Source organism: Xiphophorus maculatus, chromosome 11 (genome assembly GCF_002775205.1).
Source record: "Xiphophorus maculatus strain JP 163 A chromosome 11, X_maculatus-5.0-male, whole genome shotgun sequence".
Classification (NCBI taxonomy): Eukaryota; Metazoa; Chordata; class Actinopteri; order Cyprinodontiformes; family Poeciliidae; genus Xiphophorus; species Xiphophorus maculatus.
The window spans coordinates 16,171,896-16,193,308 of NC_036453.1; the positions used below are offsets into that span (position 1 = coordinate 16,171,896).

The following is a 21,413-nucleotide window of genomic DNA, read 5'->3' on the forward strand; positions in this document are numbered from 1 at the left end:
CATTGCTTCCTTCAATAGGTTTTCTAAAGAATCAGTTTGCATCATTCCCTACCACAGAGGACATCTGCATCCGATTAATCTCAGCCAGAGTTCCCTCTGCATCGAGTTGGAAGGATTTATTTTCTCTTGAAGCGTCTCCCTGTGTGGTAGTCGCCCCCCGCCTGCGCTCCCCCCATCCCTCTGAGTTTAATATAGTTGTAATTTATCCAGGGTGGACAACATCTCAGGTGATCCTGAGTACTCAGCGCTTCAAAAGATCAAATTAACCCATTGACTGGTGTAACAGGATAACCTGACATCAACATTTTTAATTGAGGAAACTGTCTTTTGACTGATTGGCTTAGTCATTGCTTTGTGGCTGAAGATTATTAGTGTACATATTCTCATGTGAATGAGCTAAAGTTTTTAATACAGCCTTTCTTCAAGTCAAAGAATCACTCCTCTGGTATTAAGTTCCTTGGACTAGGTAGAAAAAGATGACATTCTCTTATTCCTTTACCATTAGCTATTGATGTAAAGAAGTTTAAGCATCCGTCAGAAAAAAAACCCTTTTCTTTTCAATTTCGACTTGATTAATGTCTCTGGAAGTACTGGAACCCAAAGACCAGAAGCAGCTTTCTGAATTGAACAGGAAATGCACAAAAAAACTCACCTGAAGGCCTCAATGATGTAGGAGGTGACAGCAGCTCCGCCCTCGTGAGCGTTGGGTTGCCAGGTCAGAGAGACGCTGTTCTTGGACACATCTGTGACGATGGGCTTGTGGGGCGGGCCCGGCAGCTGGAAGGGCTCGGTGGCCTGAGCGACCAACGTGTCGGCGCTCTCTGCGCGGCGAAGAAAAAGGTCATGGTGTACGCCGTCAGAGCAACCGTCTCCGGGACATTTACATTATGTGGCTCCAGGAAGCTCTTGCAGCTTTTACAACAAGTCCAACATTCAGCAGCAATTGCCTAACAAGAAACTTCAGCTTAACCTTAAGCGTTACAGAATATTATTATGTTGTTTCTCTCTCTTCCTGTGCCAGTTGTGAAGTTTTATCAACCAGAAATATTCCATGTCCTAAAGGGTTACATAGAAAGCCAGCTGACTATGTTCTCTGAGCTGAAACCAGAGCTGCTAACTGCCTCACCAGCGTAGCCTTAGCATGTTTCCAGCCTGGTTACATTAGAATCCTATCAGCGTTATTCTTCACATTGCTGCACATTTACACACAGACTGCTGGAAAATGTCCCCAAGGCTGCATGGGTTAATGATTTACTTAACCAGACATTTGCTCGATTCAACATTTTGTTTTCTTAAACCAACAGCACACATGCTACAGCTGACCAAATCACTGAACGTTTGCCTCTTCAGAAGGAGTTTTCATTATGGAGAATTTTTTTCTTTTAAATTCAGACAATCCAGAACCAGAGACAGTGGAAGATTCAATAGAATATATTGTTAGATTTATATATAAAAATCCATTCATTAAATTAGAATATTACTTAACCGCTCATTTATTTTAGAAACTTCACCACTAAGGAAAACATTAGACAGAATAACTACACTCAGATGAGTGGTTGAAAGTCCCCATTCTTGTTAATTATGATGATTTTTCCATGTACAGCTAATGAAAACATGACATTTAAAATTGGAATATTACACTAGTCTAGTAAAAACAGGCTCCCGGTTGTACGCTTCGTTTCGTCCACAGGATCTGGACCCTCGGTTATTGATTGAAATTTTACCCAGTCACTAAAGTTTGGCCATGACATATGCAACGCAGCAGTTTGATGTTATGAAGCTGACCAGAAATGACCTGCGCTAATAACAACAATCCTCCTCTGTGGAGAGAGAAGTGCCAAGCTGAAGGAGGCAGCTGTTAATATTAATTCAGTATTTGGAGGTGGACAACACAGGCCACACCGCTTCGTTCACTTCCTCTGCTGCTATTACTAAAACTACAGGCGGACCACATTTCTACAACAGCGCGGAAAATCTACACAATTCACGACTTCTCCTTCTGTTCGCTGATTGGCCTGTTTGAAATTCCACTGGAGGAATCGGATCTCAAAGATCGGTGAAAAAGTTTGCACATTTGACTGATTCACATAGTCTTTGTAAAGGAAAATTTGTGTCAAACTGGTGTTTCCAGGCAAAGGCTTTTCTATGCACTCTAGTGTCATTTAAACAGGACAACGAATGAGTGTTTTTGTAAAGCTGTTGAAGTTAAAAGCAGGATAAAAAGGTGCAATTCTCAAAGAACCGTGCAAGTCGGGCCACGTATTTGGCATCGAACAGTTATTGTTACATGAAATTCAGTTGCAATTTTAATGCAAGATAAGGAATAGGGGGAAAAAAAAAAGTAGATTGTAAAGTTTCAAATTGTAACGATGATGGTTGTGTTTATGCAATTTTTCCTTTAGTATTGCTCACTTTGTTAATGAGATGCCGGGACAGCAACGATATAAGATGCAATATACAATGGAACATGTGCAGTGATCTGGGCCTGCATCTCCGAAAAGCAAAAAATGGGCAATGGATGTCCTGTTTGTCAGAAAATATTAGGAAAAAACGTCTTTAAATGACTTGGAATGATGTTTCATCACTATGCTGGGATTGAATAACTTGTTAACTAGTTGGCAACAAGATGAGAGATATCTTGTTGCCAGATGTCCTATATTAAATATCCACAATATAGGAAGCTCACACCTATTTGCTCAGTTAAACTCAGGTGGTGAATTATTTTTTTGGACAGGAAGTGTACAACCACAGAAGAAGTTGTCTTGAATTTATCCTGGTTTCATTAAACCAAAATTCAAAGTACATATGAAAAAAAAAATCATTTTGTGTGCATTTTTATTATCATTCCAACTTTTTCTTTTTCTTCCCATTTACAGTGGTACAATATTTCTGTGTTTGGATACTGCCTCGGGGGAGCTGTCATTTGCATGTAATTAAATCACACAGAGACAATTTACCTTTGACTGTGAGCACGCCACTCCAACTCGTCTCTCCGCTGGAGCTGGAAGCCAGGCAGGTGTAAACTCCAGAATCCGTTTCCTGGCAACCACCAAATTGTGCATCATTAGTTTGGTGCGCTTGTGTGTGTGAGAGTGCGATGGTGTGTTAATGCATCCATTACAAGTGATTGGGACTAAATGTCATATCTCTCAAACCAGAATGTTTGTGATCAGAATACTGAGCAGCAGGAAGTTGGCTGGGATGAAAAGCCAACACAACAGAGAGCTGATAATAACTTCACCTCTGGATCCCTTTCACAGCTCGGTTAAAAAAAAAAAAAAAAAGCCTTTTTAATATTGTTTTCCAAAGCCGTCTGGCTCCCATTAATCCCAACACGTTTAATAAGTACACTTGAAATGGGACATCAAGAGTCACTACCATTTTTCAGTTCTGGTTTCATTTGATAGAATTAGCTCAGTTGTGCAGGTGTGAAACACAAAGGTTGGATCACCTATTTTGAATCAAAAATAAGCACAAAAACACACAGCGATGATATATATGAGACTTTATAACAAATAACTGGGTTTATTTCAAATGTAATGATGAACATGGAGATGGAACAGAAAGGAGAAAAGAAAAGACGGGGAACGGTTTAAAGGGAAAGAAAAATAAGAATAGAGGAGAGAAAGAAAAATAAAAAGAATACAAGAAAACACCCTGGAAATCTGCTTCTACACCTGCAGAAAGAGAAAAACAAAACAAAACTGAGAAACCATAGCAACAAACAACATATGCATATATAACAATAACAAATACAACATCACTGAAACACCAAAACACTGTTCTTTTCTTAATCTGAAAAGGGAGAAGTGGATTTAGTGAGTAGTAGATTTGAAATCAGACCCTTTCACATAAAATTCAAATAAACTGCACCTAAGACAAAAACCAAAACAGGTATTATTACTTTTTAGACAGTAGATGATTAAAGTGAAGATATCTTGCGAGTAAAACTTACAAACTGTTATATTAACTCTGTGGGGGAAAAAAATCTGAATGCTCAAATGTTTTTTAAAAATTTTATCTGTAAAAGACTTGAAAGGTTTTGTTTTTTTTTTACATTTTTTTTAAACAAACAAATAAAACAAACACTTCTCCTTATAATCAATTACTTCTAACCATATTTGAATATTTTCCAGGGGGGGTACCTAAATAAACAAGCTGTTTCAATTAATTGATTCAACTTTGGAGATTTTGTCAATTGTGGTTATTTCAATGTTGCCGTAATTGAAATATTCTCAGCGGCCCTATTTGAAGTCAAAGCTGAAGTCAAGCTTGTGGCTTTTATGTTCCTCGTCTGATTCCTTCACACCAGAGGCGGAGAGCTGCAGGAAGGATCAAAGGACTGAATTTTAATGACCAGGGAGAGGTCTTGAGATTTCTGAGGCTCCAGTCTTTTTCTGCTCAACAGCTACTTAGTATTCTGGACAGGGTAGACGTAATTAAGAGGTGTGTGATAAATGTGCAGGGTCTATGGGTGTGTGTGTGTGTGTATGTGTGAATGTTAGCTATTAAATTTTTGGGGGGCAAGCCAAAAGCTAGACGGTCTGTGAAATTGCTTGCAACGCAGGGAAACTCTTAGTGGGACAGAGAGGTAAGCAATGACACACAATGTCTGACCGGCTTTCTGAAGCGTCATTGTGTTGCTTCAGGGGTCTTGTTCATTTATCCCCCCATATCAACTATTTATCTCCAGCTTGGAATTTAAGATCCAGCCAAATAACGGCAAACTGGCGAATGTTCTGAAGAAATAACAGAGAGAGGAGATAACAAAAACCCAAACTCCACACAATCCAATCCAATATAGCGTCACCGAAGAGATTTTTGAACGAGTTTCACTATCATTTGGATGAAAAAGCCCATAAGAAATAAGATAAGGTAAACTAAATTTACTGGAGTATCAACAGGATGTGAATAAAGAAGCAAGTAATATCCCTCACGCTAATAAATTGCTATTCATGTTTTACCGTACAGAATTTGTTGACCAACTAAGCCGGGACTCTAAAGACGTGTCACAACTCTAAAACACCACCCATATCCACTAGTGATATGGACTTTCTACAGATGCTGTTTCAATAGTATCGGGTTATTTGTGCGACAATACCAGAAAACTTGCAGACTAGTTTTGTACTATAGTGTGCAGACACTTTGTCTGTACTGATGAAGATTCATCCACCTCAGCATGCTAAATGATTGGAGTATTTCTAGCTTATCGGTTTCCAGCTCAACTGAACTGATTTTCTGATTTAGATTAAAAATTATGAATGTGGCTTTAGTGTAAAAACAAAACATTGAGCAGTCAGTATGACTGCAAGGTGCCTGGAAAGGCACGATGGATAGACAGACAGATAGCTAAACAAAGAGGTGCTTAGATAGATTTAACACTTTTGTGGTACACTGACATATATGGCACGATAGGAAGAAGTGTTACAGGTCGAATTTAACAAATTGGGCAAATAAATGTGAATGGAAAACAGTGCATACAACAAACTACTTTAGAAAGGCACTGTTGTTGCTTTAGGAAGAAAATCCATCCATTTCCTGCTGTTTCCCTGTTCAGAGCTGTAGGGGTTGGGGCCTGACCCAGCGGTAAACGAGAAACAGCTGGAAGTGTTTCTGGACATCCTGGTCTATGGATACCAGGATGGTCATAAACCAGACACAGGCAGGACTTACAAGATACATCAACATCATAGAGGTAATAAACTTAATGTGAATGTTTTTGGGCTGATGGAGGACACTGGAGGACCAAGGGGGAAACCACACATTCACAAGGAGAACACAAACACTTGACACAGAAAGAGTCTGGCCTGGATTTTCAAGCAAGACGTTGCATTCGATAAACAAGCAACGAGCAATTAGTGTATTTTCTAGTTATGGACCACATTTCTGACATGGTTCAGTGAGACATCGGAGTTAAAGCATGGCCTTGATATAGAGATCTCCCACCATAACACACCAGCTCATGTGGAGGGAGGAGGTGTGTTGAATGTATTATTAAGTAGTGGGTTGTTGGCCCTGCAGATGTTTCCCAGCTGTCCAGAGTGCTTTGTGTTTAAATGGGAAGGCGGCCTCGTTGGGTTTTGCTATTAGCTGTTACAGTCCCGTTTGTTCATCATCCTACAAAGCAGACCCACAAACACCATCAGCTTTCACTAACGGACTCGCAGGCCATTTTCCTCCCACTGCAAACCTTATACATTATGCAGAATATGTGCCCAGCACAGCCCATCATGACTAATGAGTCAGTGATCACAGCCCTCTCTTCTCCTGGATCTGTGGGCCAGCTCATCAGTAACAGTGACAGAGGAATTACTCAGGTCTAAGTGGCTTGTCAGGCTGTCCTGCAGAACGGGGGACAGGTTATTCCCACTCCCACACCCCCTCTACATGGCAGATCCCTCGCTCTTCCTCCTCTTCCTTTTCCTCCTCTGGAGGAGCTGATCTTGAGTTGACCTGGGAGGCAGCTGATGGTGCTCTGTTCCCTGAAATGGGAAAAAGCAGATCCCCAGATGGTAGCGTTTGATCGGTGGTGGGCTGGTGGGGCAAGCTGCCAAGACACCTGACTGTGGATGAAGGCTGGCAGCCACAGGAGCTCAATGAAACAGATTGTAGGAAAATGGGAAGAAGCAACAGGAAGACAGAAAAGGAGGGAGGAGAGCTGAACAGGCCCACACTTGAGAACTGAGCATGCGAAAATGTTTCTACTTATGATTTTGTTCACATTTTTGGGGGCTTTTAGGTCTTCTACCTTCACTGTCCGGCTGCTAGCTCTCTGTTCTGCGGCTCACAGAGGCCTGGTCATGATGTCAGCTCATCTTTTGTTGGGTGCAGAAGGAAAACCTGATTACGGTCAGTATCATATGTGAAGTGGGATTTAAAGACAACTTGTGAACACGATTTCCTACTATAACCCAATCACTCCCCGTCTTAATCTGTTTACTTGTCCCCAATGTAGAGCTTCTGGTTCTCCCCAGGCTTTGTTTGTCTTCCACACCTTGCATTACCTATCCCCATCCTGTACCCCATGCCAGCATTAACCATTTAATAACAACACATACACATGCGCCCCAACACACACAAACACCCAGTCTACCTTGGCACCAGTGTGAGGGAGAGCAGAAGTGTGTGTCTGGCAGAAGTCCCAGGGTAATGGCATCTAGTCTTTGCCAGGGTACAAGGAGCAAACGTACCATCTGTCCCACTGCAGGGGCCACGATTCAATCAACTTATTTATACCCACTATTGAAGGGGTAAATGTTCGGTTGATTTCATGGTTGTCTTTAGGTTTGTATCATAGGCTTCTGTCGCTCTCTTTTGACTGTTCCTACAGGCATCATAGGCATATTTGGTCCAAATAAGGTACGTTCATATTGAATTCCAGCTAATGCGCAGATATCTAATATGTACAAAAAACAGGCGTGCTTAAATTTGTTTGTTGTTATCGGCCATCAGACTTGGAGTGTGCTCACACCAGCCCTGTTTAGTCCGCTTTGTAATTTTCCATATCATAATTATGCTTTGTGTGTCTATCATACAAAATCTCAATAGAACACATTAGTGCATGTTGTTAAAATGTGAGAAAAACAGAAAATGTTCAGGAGGAATGAATAGTTTAGCAAAGGACTCTGCAACATTGTGAATGGCAATAGTTGAGCATCAAAATATGAAATTCACTGGGGCGAATAAAATATAAAAGAATGAATGTTGTCTGCTTGTGTAACAGGTTCGGGGCCCTCTGGAGTAAATATTTGGTTCTAGACAAACTTTGCTCGATCGTTCTGCCTTTGACATATTTCATGTTTGCTTGTGTAGGTTGTATATCCTCTAGGTCAACATGATTAATGAGAAATCCAGCTGACCGACACTGGACACAGTCAATATGACTGCTGAACTTGACTTTCTGTTTGGACTCAAATAACAGGATCAGTGTCTGGAGTGGACTCAAAAGTAGACATTTTGTTCTTTTATCTGAAACTAAAGCTTTTCCTTTTTTTCCTTCCTGATCACATTGACTCAAATTCTACAGCCGAGCGTCATTCCGAAAGGATTTTGGAAACGGAGCACTTCCAGTACCTCTTCTCTCTACGTGACGAGTGAGGTTAAAAAAGAAAGCTTCAAACTCCCAGCTGTTTCTGCTTCGGTCCTCTCCTTTCAGTCGGCCTCCTGCCTGCTCCTGTGCCTCCGTCTCTCCCCAACTCACTCAGTCACTCCTCACTTGCACTGATGCATTGAGGATTTAATTACAAGTCTCAGAGATCGTTACTCATTGAGAACCCACAATCAATTAATGCACGAGCCTCTTCCGAGCTCGTCAAGGCTGCAGTGACCTCAGGTGCTGCGTTGCACCCAGGAGGGAATTCTGGTCAGAATGGATTTAATTAGCATGGAGTCAGATGGTGTTAATGACCGTTAATGGCCTTGCAACGCTCATTATCATGGTGATTGCACGCCGCCTTTTTCTACCTCCACTCTACTTTTAAACACACCCCATGTGAACCAACCACAAGGCTGTATAAGTCACAGTCTCCGGTTCCACCAGATAAAATATGTTCATGTATAAAGTGTATTAAGTACATTATGCAGACCGTGGACACGGGTTATTAGGTTTGGGGCGTAACGGGATAAGATAAAAGTTGGAACTGGGCGAATAAGTGGGAGTGTTACTGTCTCACCTGGAGGCGGGTGATTTGAAAGGTGCCATTTTCCATCAGGCTGACTCGTCCGTCGTTTCCCAGAATCCTCTGGCCATCCTTCTCCCATTGAATGCTGGGGATGGGGTTGCCCATGACGTGGCAGTGCAGCTGAGCGGTTGAACCGGGAGCTAGAGTGTGATTGCCTGGCCCCTGTCGGATGATGGGAGGGACCCTGTCTGAGGGTGCTGAAGGGACAGGAAACAGCAGAACGATTTAGGAGTTAGACATAAAATGCTAATATCTAGTTTTCCTTATTGGATTATTAGCATCTATTTAAATTGTTGGTTGGCATCGTGTTCTCCCCTCGCTAGCATCTTTTCCAGTTTGGTTATCACATATTCTAGAGTTTGAATGGACAATATCTCTCAACTCTCTTTTCCAGTTCTTTGAATGCACCGAAAAATCTCCCGGTGAGCAGAATCGATCGATTTTAAGATTGATCTGCCCAGATCGGCAACTGGTTGGTCAAAAAAAAGAAAAAAGTCAACCTTTTTCTGATGAGCGAATGCAAGGTTCTGATAGACAAAGTTACACAGATCACATTACTTTTAGAAAAGGCAGGGTTAGACTCAAAGTTAGCTATTTTCAGTATCAGTGAGATATTAGGTGGGACTCGACTGCGCAATACAGAACAATGAATATGTTATAAGTACAACTGTGGAACTTTGAGTTAACTGCAAACATAAGCAATACTTCAAATCAGGAACCCTATTTGCTGCTAAATTATTGAACAATTAGACATAAGAGCTGAACAACAAATATTTATTGTTATTTATATGTTACTTATGTTGTCCAACCATCAGATTGGTGCAAAGTGCTATTATACCCATTCAGCTTTCAAGTGTTTCAGAAATCCCTGATCAATCATGAAAATTTGTCTTCGGAAATGTCGACTGTGGACGCTGACATTAGCATTAGGGACGTCTGTGCAGTTGTAGCATGTTTAGCATCAAGATGCTATTTTAGACTTGAATAACTTTGCTGATAGGCTAGCTTCTTTTAGCATAACTTGAACACAACAATAGTCTTTTCCAGCGTCCAATCAGATTGTTCTTTGAAGCATAAATTTACTCAAAGTCGGCCAAGAGAAGCAGCTTTGTCGTCCATCCAGGTTGTTTGTCGATGTCACTTGTGCGTCAGATTTACTGGCGTACACAAAACGGACAAATACAAAGGTTCCGGCCGGAACTTTTGTATTAATATTTAACTTTGCATTAAGATTTTTTAATGCCCTTAAAGAGCAGTAAGAAGCTAAAAGGAGGATTTTATTTCTTAATTGGGCTGCAGGAGAGTGAGAGAAAGCAAAACCTTTAACAAAAAGAAAGATGGCTGAATTGAAAACAGTGAAGTTTCCTTTTTCTATCCTTTTAGACTCTATCAAGCAACATGTTGAATTTGGAAATTGTTGTCAGCCTTTCTCTTATATTCTTATAAGAATATAAGAACTTAAAATTATTGACACAAACTGCTACGTTTGTAATGCTACTCACAACAATACAAGGTGAGCCAGGTAAAACCACCAACTCCACCATCATTTCATCCTTATTTTAAAATAGCAAATCCTGTTTAATAGACTGCAATGGTCTTCTACTATAAATTAGTCATGATCACTCACAGCTTGAAGGCTGGCAAAACAAATTTTCAGTGCTGTACTCAAATATTATTAAAATGAAATCCTGAAACAGAAATTAGAATTGGCTGAAATTTGAATCTGGCTTTGCTGAAAACCTTACAGAAAAAGAGATCTGAAATCAGTTTTTATCAGTGCCTCTCCATTCATTACTGTCCAAAAACTAAAATCAAACCTTTCCTCTTTGGCTTCCACTTGTGCATGTGTGTCCTGCCAAGTGACACTTAAAATGTTCAAACTGAAGAACTTCTCCTCTCGAAAGCTCTCAGGTCCAACCTCTCTGGTGTTTTGCTCCATTTTTAAAATGCAAATCAATGACATAGTTTTTCTTTTGTTAATCAGGCAGGATGGTGTTACTTTACCTCCTATGAGAGCAACAGACCCCTGTTATGAGTACATCTGTGGAACTTTGAAATTCGGATTTCAGTGGATTTCAATCCCTACTGTATTTAACCTCTGCTGAATGTAATGTAAAAATCAATTTCTTAAATCTATAAATTATGATCAGTCTTTAAAAAAATATGCCTCCTACTGTTTGGTACTCTATGTTTAGTTTGTCATTGTGTTTTCAATGATACGATACAAAGGAGAGGTACAGAACGAAACATTTTGCAGTCATTCTACTTTTCAGAGGGATGCCAGTGGATTTAAAATCAAACTGTACCTGCAAAATAAACAAAAAACAGTTCATAGTTGTTTATATATATTTGTCTTCCAGAGTCCCACCTATAGCTTAAGAATATAGTATACCTTTTTTTTTTGGACAGTTGTACTGTAGGTGATACACATGCCTTTCTATTGTAAAACAGCAGCTACTACATATGAAGGTTGTAAATAGATTTCCTAAAGAGGAAGCTGGTTGGACGCTTGAATAAGTTCTGGGATAAAAAGCTGGACTCGTTCACCTGACTGCAGTTTCCACCTAAAATCCTTTTTGTCAAACATAAAAACTGAAGCAGAAGTGGAATGAAAAAGCAGAGCCACACTAGACTGGCTCAGTAGCATAAATTCCCCAAATGTTGCAGGGCGAGTTAAAGACTGTGTCTAATGTGTTTTGCATGGAGGTAAGTCATGCTTTCATAGCCATTGACACGCAGTCACTGTGCAAAATTAGAGCACCTACTTCACACTGCATTTAACATTTGCCTAAAGACATGGACCATAACATCATTAGCATTCTATGCTGATTTCAGATCCGATATCATCAGCTAACTGGAGTTAAACTGAAAATGTGAAAAGTCAACAGAGGGGTTGGTGGGGGATGGAGGAGGGGGTTACTGCAGATGGAGCTGAACAAAATCCCAGCTGATTGGGAGTGATGCAGAGAAGGAAGCATATGTTGCAGTTGAGTTATTTGCATAAAACTATCAGCAGTTGTCCCCTTTGATTACATCAGATTAGAGAAGAGATTGGAGAAGGAGGATATTTTCAGTGGAGATGGATATGAGAGTGTTTTTCAGAATTCTTGTGTAGTACACAGGAAGCTAATTTTAATGTCGTAGCATGTGTAAACTGTGAATTTTTAAAAAAGCAGAACACAAAGCCTGCTGTGAAAGTGCAGAAAAAAACATGAGCAGAAAAGGGACAAGTCCTTTTGCATAATTTAAGGTTTTGGTTACTCACATTTGGTGTGTACCCTAATATTTAATTTGTATTTTGTATTCTTTTGCACTTTTGCTTACTGTGTGTTATCTTTGTTTTTTGCCTGGGAGCTGCTGGTAACTTCAATTTCCTGAGGGAGTCTTCCCAAGGGATCAATAAAGTACAAGTCTAAGTCTAAGTCCAAACATAAGACCTAAATTTCATGCAAACTTTCGAATCTTAACGTCGCTCCTGGTCAACACGAGTCACTCTGTGCTTAGACTCACCACTTTCCACCTCCAGCAGGGCTTTAGTCAGGATGCTGCCGGCCACGCTGATGGCCTGGCAGATGTAGTAGCCAGAATCTGCCACTTGCACGTCAGCGATGGTGAGCTCGCCGCTCAGAGACACAGAGAAACGACTTGACTGAGAAGGCTCCTGGATGGGGAACAGCAGGATCTAGAGCAGAAAAACAAGCGGCGGTGTCCTTGTGTCAAACGGTCGGCATTTACAAATAGAATCTCTGATTGGTGCCTATCGACTAACAGAATGGTGTCATGTCAGACCATGAATTCTGGTCTGGCATTCAAATATTAACAGTGTTTCTCCTCTCGTTCTATTGGAAGGGCTATAAGGCTAAAAAGCCTCATCTTAAAATCATATTTACACAGGAAAATGTCAATCTGGCTTTCCTTTTAGCTGTCTGTACAGTTAGTTTTATCCCAATGCACAACACACACACACACACACCCACTACGCTGCACATGTAGCATGGCCCGGCTACTGGTTGACAAGTATAGCAGAATTCTGCAAACCTATGCTTTCGAAACCACAACTATTTTTTCTCGTACCGTCTCTATGACTAAAAGACCCTTTGGACCAGACTGAAATACCAGTTTCTGTCAGACAACCGAGGAAATATCCAGTTTTAGAAATGTCACCAGCTACATTTCCATTGACCTAAAAACTGACAAATTGGAATTAAGAAAATAAATTTGCCACATCATAAAACTTGTTTTATGATTAAAAGTTTTTGTGTTAGGATGAAGTGGTTTTTTGGCCATATTAAAATAAGTGTAATTTTCAAAACTACAGTGGAAACCTTTGTTTTGCAGCACACGGGTCATGTGATCCACAACCGGATGTTACTACTGGTGAAAAAGACAAAGAAAACAACAGGAAGTGGTAGGAGGATGATGCGGCAGGATGTTTTTTAATGACTTATCGTGTGAACAAACATGTCCACACATGATTTCAATTGTGTTTCTTATTTAATGGAGACATCATAAGAGTCAAATTGTGCTTTTTCAACAGCGTTGGAATATGTCATTTGTAATGGAAAAGCATGTCTTGTATTTACACCAGTTACTCCTGAGTATCTTTACTGTGCCATGATAAAATAGTGAGGATGTTTTTGGTACTCTACCCTGACAGACACATTTTCAACATTTCTGCAAAATGTGATGTAAGCTAAAGGCTGGAAAGCTAAAAAATAGAAAAAAAAGTTCTTCTAGAACAACCAAACTTTTCTTGAATTAAATTCAGTTCAATCGATTGAAAGTGGAAGACTGAAATGAAACTGAAAATTGCTTTAACAATGCACATTATACACATAGATAAGTATAATTTTCTATCCAACCAGATGTTTTCCAGGTGTGCTGCACTCAGTGTGGGTCACAGTAAAACATTATTTATCCTGGTCAGTAGCGTCTGAGGTGAGCAGGCTGACCCGCCGCAGGTCGTTTCAACGCGACGTGTCAACGCCACTCCAGACTCCGAAACCCTCTCCAACCTCATTCCCAACATGCTTCCCACATACTCTCTCTCTCCTCCTCGTTCTTTCCTCCTCCTGCTTTCTCCTCTTTATCTCTGTCCTCCACACCTTCTCTCCCACACACATTTTTCAGGCCTCCTCCAATCTCGTCCGCCCTCCCCTATAATCTATACCTGGAAGCCACGCTGCGGGCACCCACGCACTCTCGCTCTCATCGTCTCTGAGCACTCCAACAGGCTGTAATGCTTATCACACTCTCACCCATTCAAACACACACGCATGCTACTGAAGACATGCAGGCCTGTGCAGACTCACGCTTTGGTGAATAATGCACCGGGCGGATGATGAGAAGGTGAAGTGTGTATGCTGTGTGTGAGTTAGAGTGGCTCTAATCTGCAGCAGGTAGCTGCAGACGACGAGAGGCAGAGAAGAACCGAAGTGTGTCGGGAGGTGTGGGTTTCTGAAAAAACCTCCTACAAAAGGAGTTTAACTAAATGCACGTCCACCTCACTGATATTTTTTTTATCCGCTTTTCTTTGTTTTAGTCCCACTTGAATGCTTGAAATCATCAAATAATTTTAATGTCAGACAAATGTAAGTTCAGGACAAGAAAAGTGCAGCTTTCAGATGATGGTAATATTTACTAAGGAAAAAAAGGTGCCCAAAACACTCTACTTGTATCTGGAAAAAGTCAACACTGCCAGACCTTCAGAACCAAGAACTCACTTAAATAGAACCTGTCTGGCAACATGAAGAACGCTAAAAGATGTATGTCAACAAAATAAGCAACGTTTTCTGTTCAAATGTCCTCATTAATTCCAGATCACTGGCAAAAGTAGACATATGAGCTCAATGACTGTTTTTAATCTGTTAAAACTATATACATATAATATTAATATCCATCCAAGATGTCTATATCCTTGTCTGGGATTTGAAAACAGGACATTGCTGCTGCAGGATAACCAACTCTGCCAGCATGCAGCCCTTGATGGATTAAAAGTTCAGTTTTTTTCTAGCTTTAGTCTTCCGCTGAGGGTTGTCACGCCCTGAATAAAAATCGTTCTTAAAACAGCGTAAAAACAAGCCGTCTCCAGAGTTGTTCCTCAATTCACTGCTGGTTGTTTGTTGTGTTTTTATAGAACCTGCATCAGCCCTGATCTAGCACTAAGTCCGCTTTGGTGTAAAAGTACCGTGGATATAAGTTTATCTAATGCCAGAATGTTGACAACACAGGGCAACATTACAAGCCAGTTGGTTTTACAACTATGACACAGTTCTGAAGTGCAGAAAATATGTCTGGAGAACATCAGGAAGTAAAACCAAAGATAACGAGACAAAACATGTCTCATTATTGCCTCCAATGAAAGAAGAAAAACGACGAGGCAGAATTGATGGGCTCCGGCTTCTGCTGCGACGTGTTTCATGATCCAGATCATCTGCATTCATAACAGTTTCATTTGTATCCTGAGTGTCTCTGAATACCTGATGCTTGACTTCTCAAGGTTGACTAACTGCATTTACAGGTCAGGCTGTGCAAGGACGGCAATCAGCATGAAATCCATTTAACATAGAAGCTACTTTCCTGTAATGTGGCCCGTGTCTACAATCACCGATCTGAGCTCCGTTAACGGTCGCCCGCCTCTCTGCTGCTCAGACTCAGTCTCCATGCAGCTCCAGTCAGACTCATTGTGCCAGAGAGATCCTGCCAAATGCCTCAGAGGGCAGTTTTATTCAGAACAGAAGGTGTTTTAGTGTTTACCGCCACACTTCTGACAGGCATGTTCTCACCTGGCTGCCTTCTTTTTGCCAGAAGACTGCAGGCGGAGGGTTTCCCTTGGTGCCACAGAGGAAGGTTACGGTCCGACCCGGAGCTGTGATCTGGTCCCGTGGCCGGACGACGATCTGAGGAGGAACTGCACGAAAGAAACGCAGACAAAAGGGCAAATTTAAAAGTGGAAATCTTCCCATGGTGTCATATCAACAATCTGCATGTCGTATTATATCCCAGCAGTGAGGCTGAGTGAATGAGCTGAGGACAACTAACTGACAACTCTGTCAGACTCCTTCTTGTCTTTAAAACACAAATATAGTGCTAGACACAGGAGGAGCACAGACTGTCAGAGTCAACACAAGTGGAACAAAACTGTCACCCAGAACTCAAAACCATGCTTTGTTTCCACTTTCAGGAGGCTGCACTCAAAGCTGGACTGTCAGGGACTAGCTTGATGTTGTTCTTCTGCTACAGTTCATGAAGAGATTCAAAATTTAAAAAATTAAACTGACTGATTCAAGTCATCCTGGACGATGCAAGCAAGTTAAATGAAATCAAAATTTTAAAAAGCTCAGACATAAACTATAGATTTTTGCATGCGGTTGAAATGCCACAGTTATTCTGCCTTATTGCTACTAAATCCATTGCAGTTTTCTTGAAAAGTAATTAGCACAGTTATTTCAGAGACCGACTGCTTTTCTCTTCAATGGAAGAGAACTTCAGCAAGGACAAAGACTCAACAAAATCAGTCGGGATGTTTTGAAAACTTTTAACAGTCTGGTTAAAGGTTTACCCCTAAACCTGTTGTTTTGTACAGTATAGACTGCGCTGTATTACAGATATGATTAAATCAGACCGAATGTGATTGAATCTGTCTGTACGATTTAATCACAGACAGATTTAAAGACAAGACTGCATTGTGATGAACCAAACTCGTTAACTCACACATTGCTATGTATTTCAATCTGAATTTGTACTGTTTGTGCTGTAAAGTCTATTTGATGCTATGCATGACCTGAAATGCTGAAATGACCAGCTGGATATTGTCCACCAACAGGGAACGATACGAAGGCCCCCACTTAACCTTGGCTGGCTCGGCTCCAGTCAGCGGCGAGGCACACCGCTGTACATATTCACGGCTCCGACTACGAGCCACGATTTAGCCTCTGTTGCGGAAAAGTGAAAAGACGAGCTGAGCCATCCGGGCGTCTGAATCCAGGTTTGTGGGTCACCTCTGTGATGAGGCTAATCAGATGTCTTTGAACTGGTGTCAGGCAGGAGGAGAAAGGGGGCTCCAGATAAATGGCAGGCTTTCTCACTTTCTTTCTGCCGCTGCATGTAAAGGTGTGTGCGCTCATATGCACAAAGACACACACCCACACACACACCTCTTTGATTTGTATTGATTCTGTAGCAAAGTGACAGGCCTTCCTCCGCAGAGGGGGTGTGAATGCATAATGATGCCCTCCAACAGTCCTAATTGATTTCTCATCTTCCCACCTGATCTCCTGCTTCTCTTTCATTCTCACCCTCGATTAGCATGGAAGCGCACAGAAGGACGGGACGACAGGAAGGAGGAGAGCCATTCAGCAGTAGAATGTGCAGTCGCAGTCAGGGGAGAGAACAAACACGTTCCTTCTGCTAGTTTCTAATTTGGAAAAAAAAACAGAAAAACTCTTAATTGTTAAACCGAAACTCGAGTCCCAAACGTTGCAGATAAAGCAAACATGAGACGCTGTTTTCTTCAAACGCTCCAGTCCAATGACTGATGTTCAAAGAGGAGAAAACCAAACACATGAGCAGAACACATCACTGACTCACAAAAGTTGGGCTTTTGCCTTTGATTGTTCCTTCAATGTGTTCAAACTATGTGCAAAATCGGACTGATGTGAGGTAAGTCCAATATGGCCGGTCTTTCATTTCCCATCTGCACTTTTCAGAGAGATGGGGGGGGCGGTCACAGTTTGGACCAACAAAATAGTCAAAAGCTAGTTTTTCATAAGAACAATAAAAAGGCAGATTGATGTAAAGTAAGATTTTCTATCACCGAATTGCTTATTCTCCTTGATTGCTCTCAGGCACACCCCAGACACACATTTTAGGACCCAACCTGGAGGCTACAGGAGGGGACCCATGTGTCAACAGGGGCATAAATCCCAGCTCAGCAGGGGGGGCGTTGCTTGGCTGAGCTGGTGAGGGTCATGTCCTGGGGTCAAAAAGGCAGCTCCCTGTTGGTCCTAAAGGTCAACGTCCAAACATTCACCCCCCGTGTGCTTCATGTGGACATGAGAAAGTGATCTCGCCTTCGCTCCCTCGCTAGCTTCCTGTACAGCCTGATGCAAAGCCCTGAAATATTAAAGAAATGCAGAGTAAAATCCATTCCTTATGTAAATCATCTCCAGGCTACTACACACACGCACCCCTATACATACATGTGTATCAAGAAGCAATAGAAGAACATGCCCAACATTAAAGCACTGTGCTTTGAAGGCCATTTTAGGGAAAGACAACCCACACAAAAAAAAAAAATAATAAAATAAAATAAAAATAAGCATTTCCTTCTCACAAAACTAAACTTTTTCAAACATTTAAAGACGGTGCAGTATTAACACGCTGCATTGGTTGCACCACATAGTGCCTGTCTGCAGAATGACAATGTTTGATTGGAGGAGGCAAGCTGGCGCGTCGCCTGAGGCTGCAATAAATAATTAGCAATAATGGGTGCACTCGGCACGACACTGAGCCTCAGATTTAGGGCAGTGAGGAACATTAGCATCAGCACTTGGGACTGAAAAAGGGGGGGGGGGGGGGGGGGGGGAATATAGATCGCAACAGAGTCACTGAAATATACATGACAGGAATCAGCAAACAATGTCTGCGTGTCACTTGTGGAGTTATTTAAGAGTCAGCCCTGCAGGCTCTTTGGTGCACCAGTGACTCCTCTTTAACAGGCTCCTATCATGAACGGCAAATTACTGTTATGCAAAATAACACATGAAATATCAGCTCCGTGTGAGCCAAGCGACGGCAAGTCGGGGATGTCAATTGCCGAGTGTTAAATGCTAAAGGGAAGACAAAGAAAAGCGTCTGATTGAGTAGGGATGTTTTAGAAAAGCCCCGTTGCCAGACTTGTCGAGCATATGGAGGGGCTGACACGCCAAGAGTGAGGCAAAAATAGACATGGGTTGCATGTCGGATTTCCACAGCATTCCAGACAAGAACTGTCAGTTTAAAGGAGGAAAATCTGGTTGGAGCGGGAATCTCTTGGTTACTTTGAAATGTCTGTGTTTCAGTCAGATAGGCACCAAATTTCAGTCTAAATTGAGAACAATTCCGAAAATAGTCGGTGGTCTGCTGCTGTAATTATGTTGTTTTTTTTCTGGCAAAAAAAAACAAACAAACAAAAACCTGTTATCAAATGTTCAAGTTTAAATACTTGGTTAGGACTAGATTTGAGGAACAAGAGACATCAGCTTCATGTTGAACTGAGAAGCTTTTTCGATGCTAAACAGCTACAGGGTGAGTTGACTGATCATGACGTTGGAGCTGCTCCCTGCTGTTTCTGCAAAAAAAGAAAGTCTACATGTTCCATCCAAAGGTAACCTAGTCCTCAGAGCAGAGGCAGACTTAGGGTGTAGACTTGGTTCTATTGGTGACCAAAACTGGAACATTTATTATATTTTCAGCTGGTGTAGCTCGCTTTCACACTGCAAGATGTCAGATGAGTCAAACCTTTTTCAAAAACCTGTTCCCCTCCTCGAGTGTGTTGGTCTGCACCAAGAACCGCTGAAGGACATGACATGAAAACCTCTGTAGTGCAACTTTGTCCTTCACAAAATGTTAACAAAAATTGAATGGTATCATATTTTAGCGGTTGTAAGATTTCTCCTTTATGTTTGGCAAAATACAACGAGCCATTTCTCCTGCTAGTGAAGGTCCCAAGCATTTGTTTAGATTATATCTACCCAAAATGCCATGCACTATAGTTCACTTCCTGGTTTTGGGGCGGTCTCCGATCCGCTTGGTGTTCACATGTGCTTTGAAACTGCACCAAAGTTCGCTCCAGCTGAACAGAGAGGCCGGACCAGAGTTCGCTTTTTTGTTTGATTACACATTCACACCTCCCCAAATGAACCGGACTTTCTAGGAAAATGAACTAGAGCTGGACTAAAGAGGCCTGGTCTGAACGCACCTTTGAGGATCCAGCAACAGCAGAAATACAATATGTAGGTACCCTGTAGGTGCTTATGTGTGTTCACCTTACCTAACAATTTTTTTGGTGAAAGTTATGCAGAAATGCACAACCAGTTTTAGCTGTGTCAGTGGAAGACCAAAGTGTGTCTATTAAGACAGTAATCCTCACATTGCTGTGATCATCCTCGCGTATGCGCTGCTAAATGTGCTAATGGCAAAGAAACAACTTACTTCTCCATTTCTCCAGGAAAACTGTTTACCTATAGTCATCAGTGACCATGGTAACTAGCCTTGGCATTTGTGGCAGTCTCTGTTGTGCGGAACCACATAGAGCAAGAGAGAAGGTGTGAGCAGCACATACACAAGAATGATTGCAGCACTAAGAATCTAATCCTGACTCCTAATTGGTTGTTTCTGACCTAATGGTTTATTTCTGTATGACCGCAGATCCATACGGAGAACGCAGAAGAGATAAATTTTTTCACAGATCATATATCTAATATTACTCTGTCATAACATCACGTTAGTTTTGACAAACATGTAAAAACTTTTCATAAAAGTTACATACTTTAGCCTTAAGGGGTTAACTATATCTTCATAGAATCCTACTTAAATGGAAAATATTATAAGCAATATTTTAAAAATCTCTGGAAGTCAAAAGGTTTTCATATTATTTTTACTTTTTGAGACTGAAATAAGAATACAGTTACCAGTGAATTGAAGGACTGTCCTGTCTGGAAACCCAGAGCGAAGCAAGAATAAAGACTGACCAGATGGTCCTGTCAGCAGGCTGCTCACTGTAAGTTGTTAACTGGTTAGATATTATTAATCCTAAAATCTACAATCACTGGGAATCTAATCTTCCCTAATCTGAGCCACACAACAGATCCTGAAATATCACAGTAATTTTATAAGCTTTTGCAGAACGAAGTAGAAGTCGGGACCAGCTGAACCTTCAGCTCAGCTACCGGTTTGATCAACACAAGCCCGTTGTAAACAAACTGAGGCAGGGAAGCGCTTGGGCTCAGCTGTTCGCCACCCACCGAGCGCCGCTCAGAGATCAGAGTGGGAGTTTGTTCCACTGCTGCTGCATGAACTCGCCGTGTTGTTCAATCACACAGCAAAGACAGACAAAGTGATCACAAGCAAAGGATGTTAGCCCCATCTCTCCCGGCCCCCCTTTCTCCTTTGCATGCATGTCTCACATATCATTTGCAGACACACGGGACACATGGCTAAACACACACACACGCACCCCCACGCACGCCCCCACACATTTCCAGCAGGAGCTCCTTCGGGGGCTTAGATGCGACAGGCAGCTGTCAGAGTCCCAGACGCTGATTCACACATGTTGCCTCCAACAAACACTCCCCAACACTACGACAACCCTTACTTCCTCATAACACACCCCTGCTCTTACATTTAAACATTATTTCTTCCCTCAGACTGTTTTCACTCCCAAATGAAGACTGAGTACGTGGTTATTTCCATGGAGTTATGCATTGCAGTCAGGCTATAATTCATCAGAGCTTACATTTAATTGGAAGGTAGCCTTTTTTTTTTGCCCTGAGCTCCGACTTCTTTATCCAACATCAATAAAGGAACTTTAAGAATGATGATGCTTTAAATAGCCCAAGAAAAAGCTACAGAAGCAGGACTTTGATTATTTTCTATAGTCGCAGCACCTTGGGGTAATACTGAGGGGGAAAAGAGAAGAAAAACACTCAGAATAAGAACATTTCAAAGCCTCGCTGGTCTTCAAAATTAGTG

General features: G+C 41.5%; 1 protein-coding gene across 2 annotated transcripts in view; it reads right to left on the minus strand.

The window, feature by feature from the left end:
• Positions 1 to 21,413, minus strand: part of robo3 (roundabout guidance receptor 3) — a 111,220-nt gene that overhangs the window by 14,920 nt on the left and 74,887 nt on the right. For both annotated transcript variants that reach the window (XM_014470445.2, XM_023342164.1), the window contains exons 7-11: positions 15,467 to 15,591; positions 12,192 to 12,363; positions 8,673 to 8,878; positions 2,958 to 3,039; positions 653 to 821 (exon numbers count right to left, since the gene is read on the minus strand). In XM_014470445.2, coding sequence (XP_014325931.1) covers positions 653 to 821; positions 2,958 to 3,039; positions 8,673 to 8,878; positions 12,192 to 12,363; positions 15,467 to 15,591 — 754 coding nt within the window. The remainder of the gene's footprint in view (positions 1 to 652; positions 822 to 2,957; positions 3,040 to 8,672; positions 8,879 to 12,191; positions 12,364 to 15,466; positions 15,592 to 21,413) is intronic.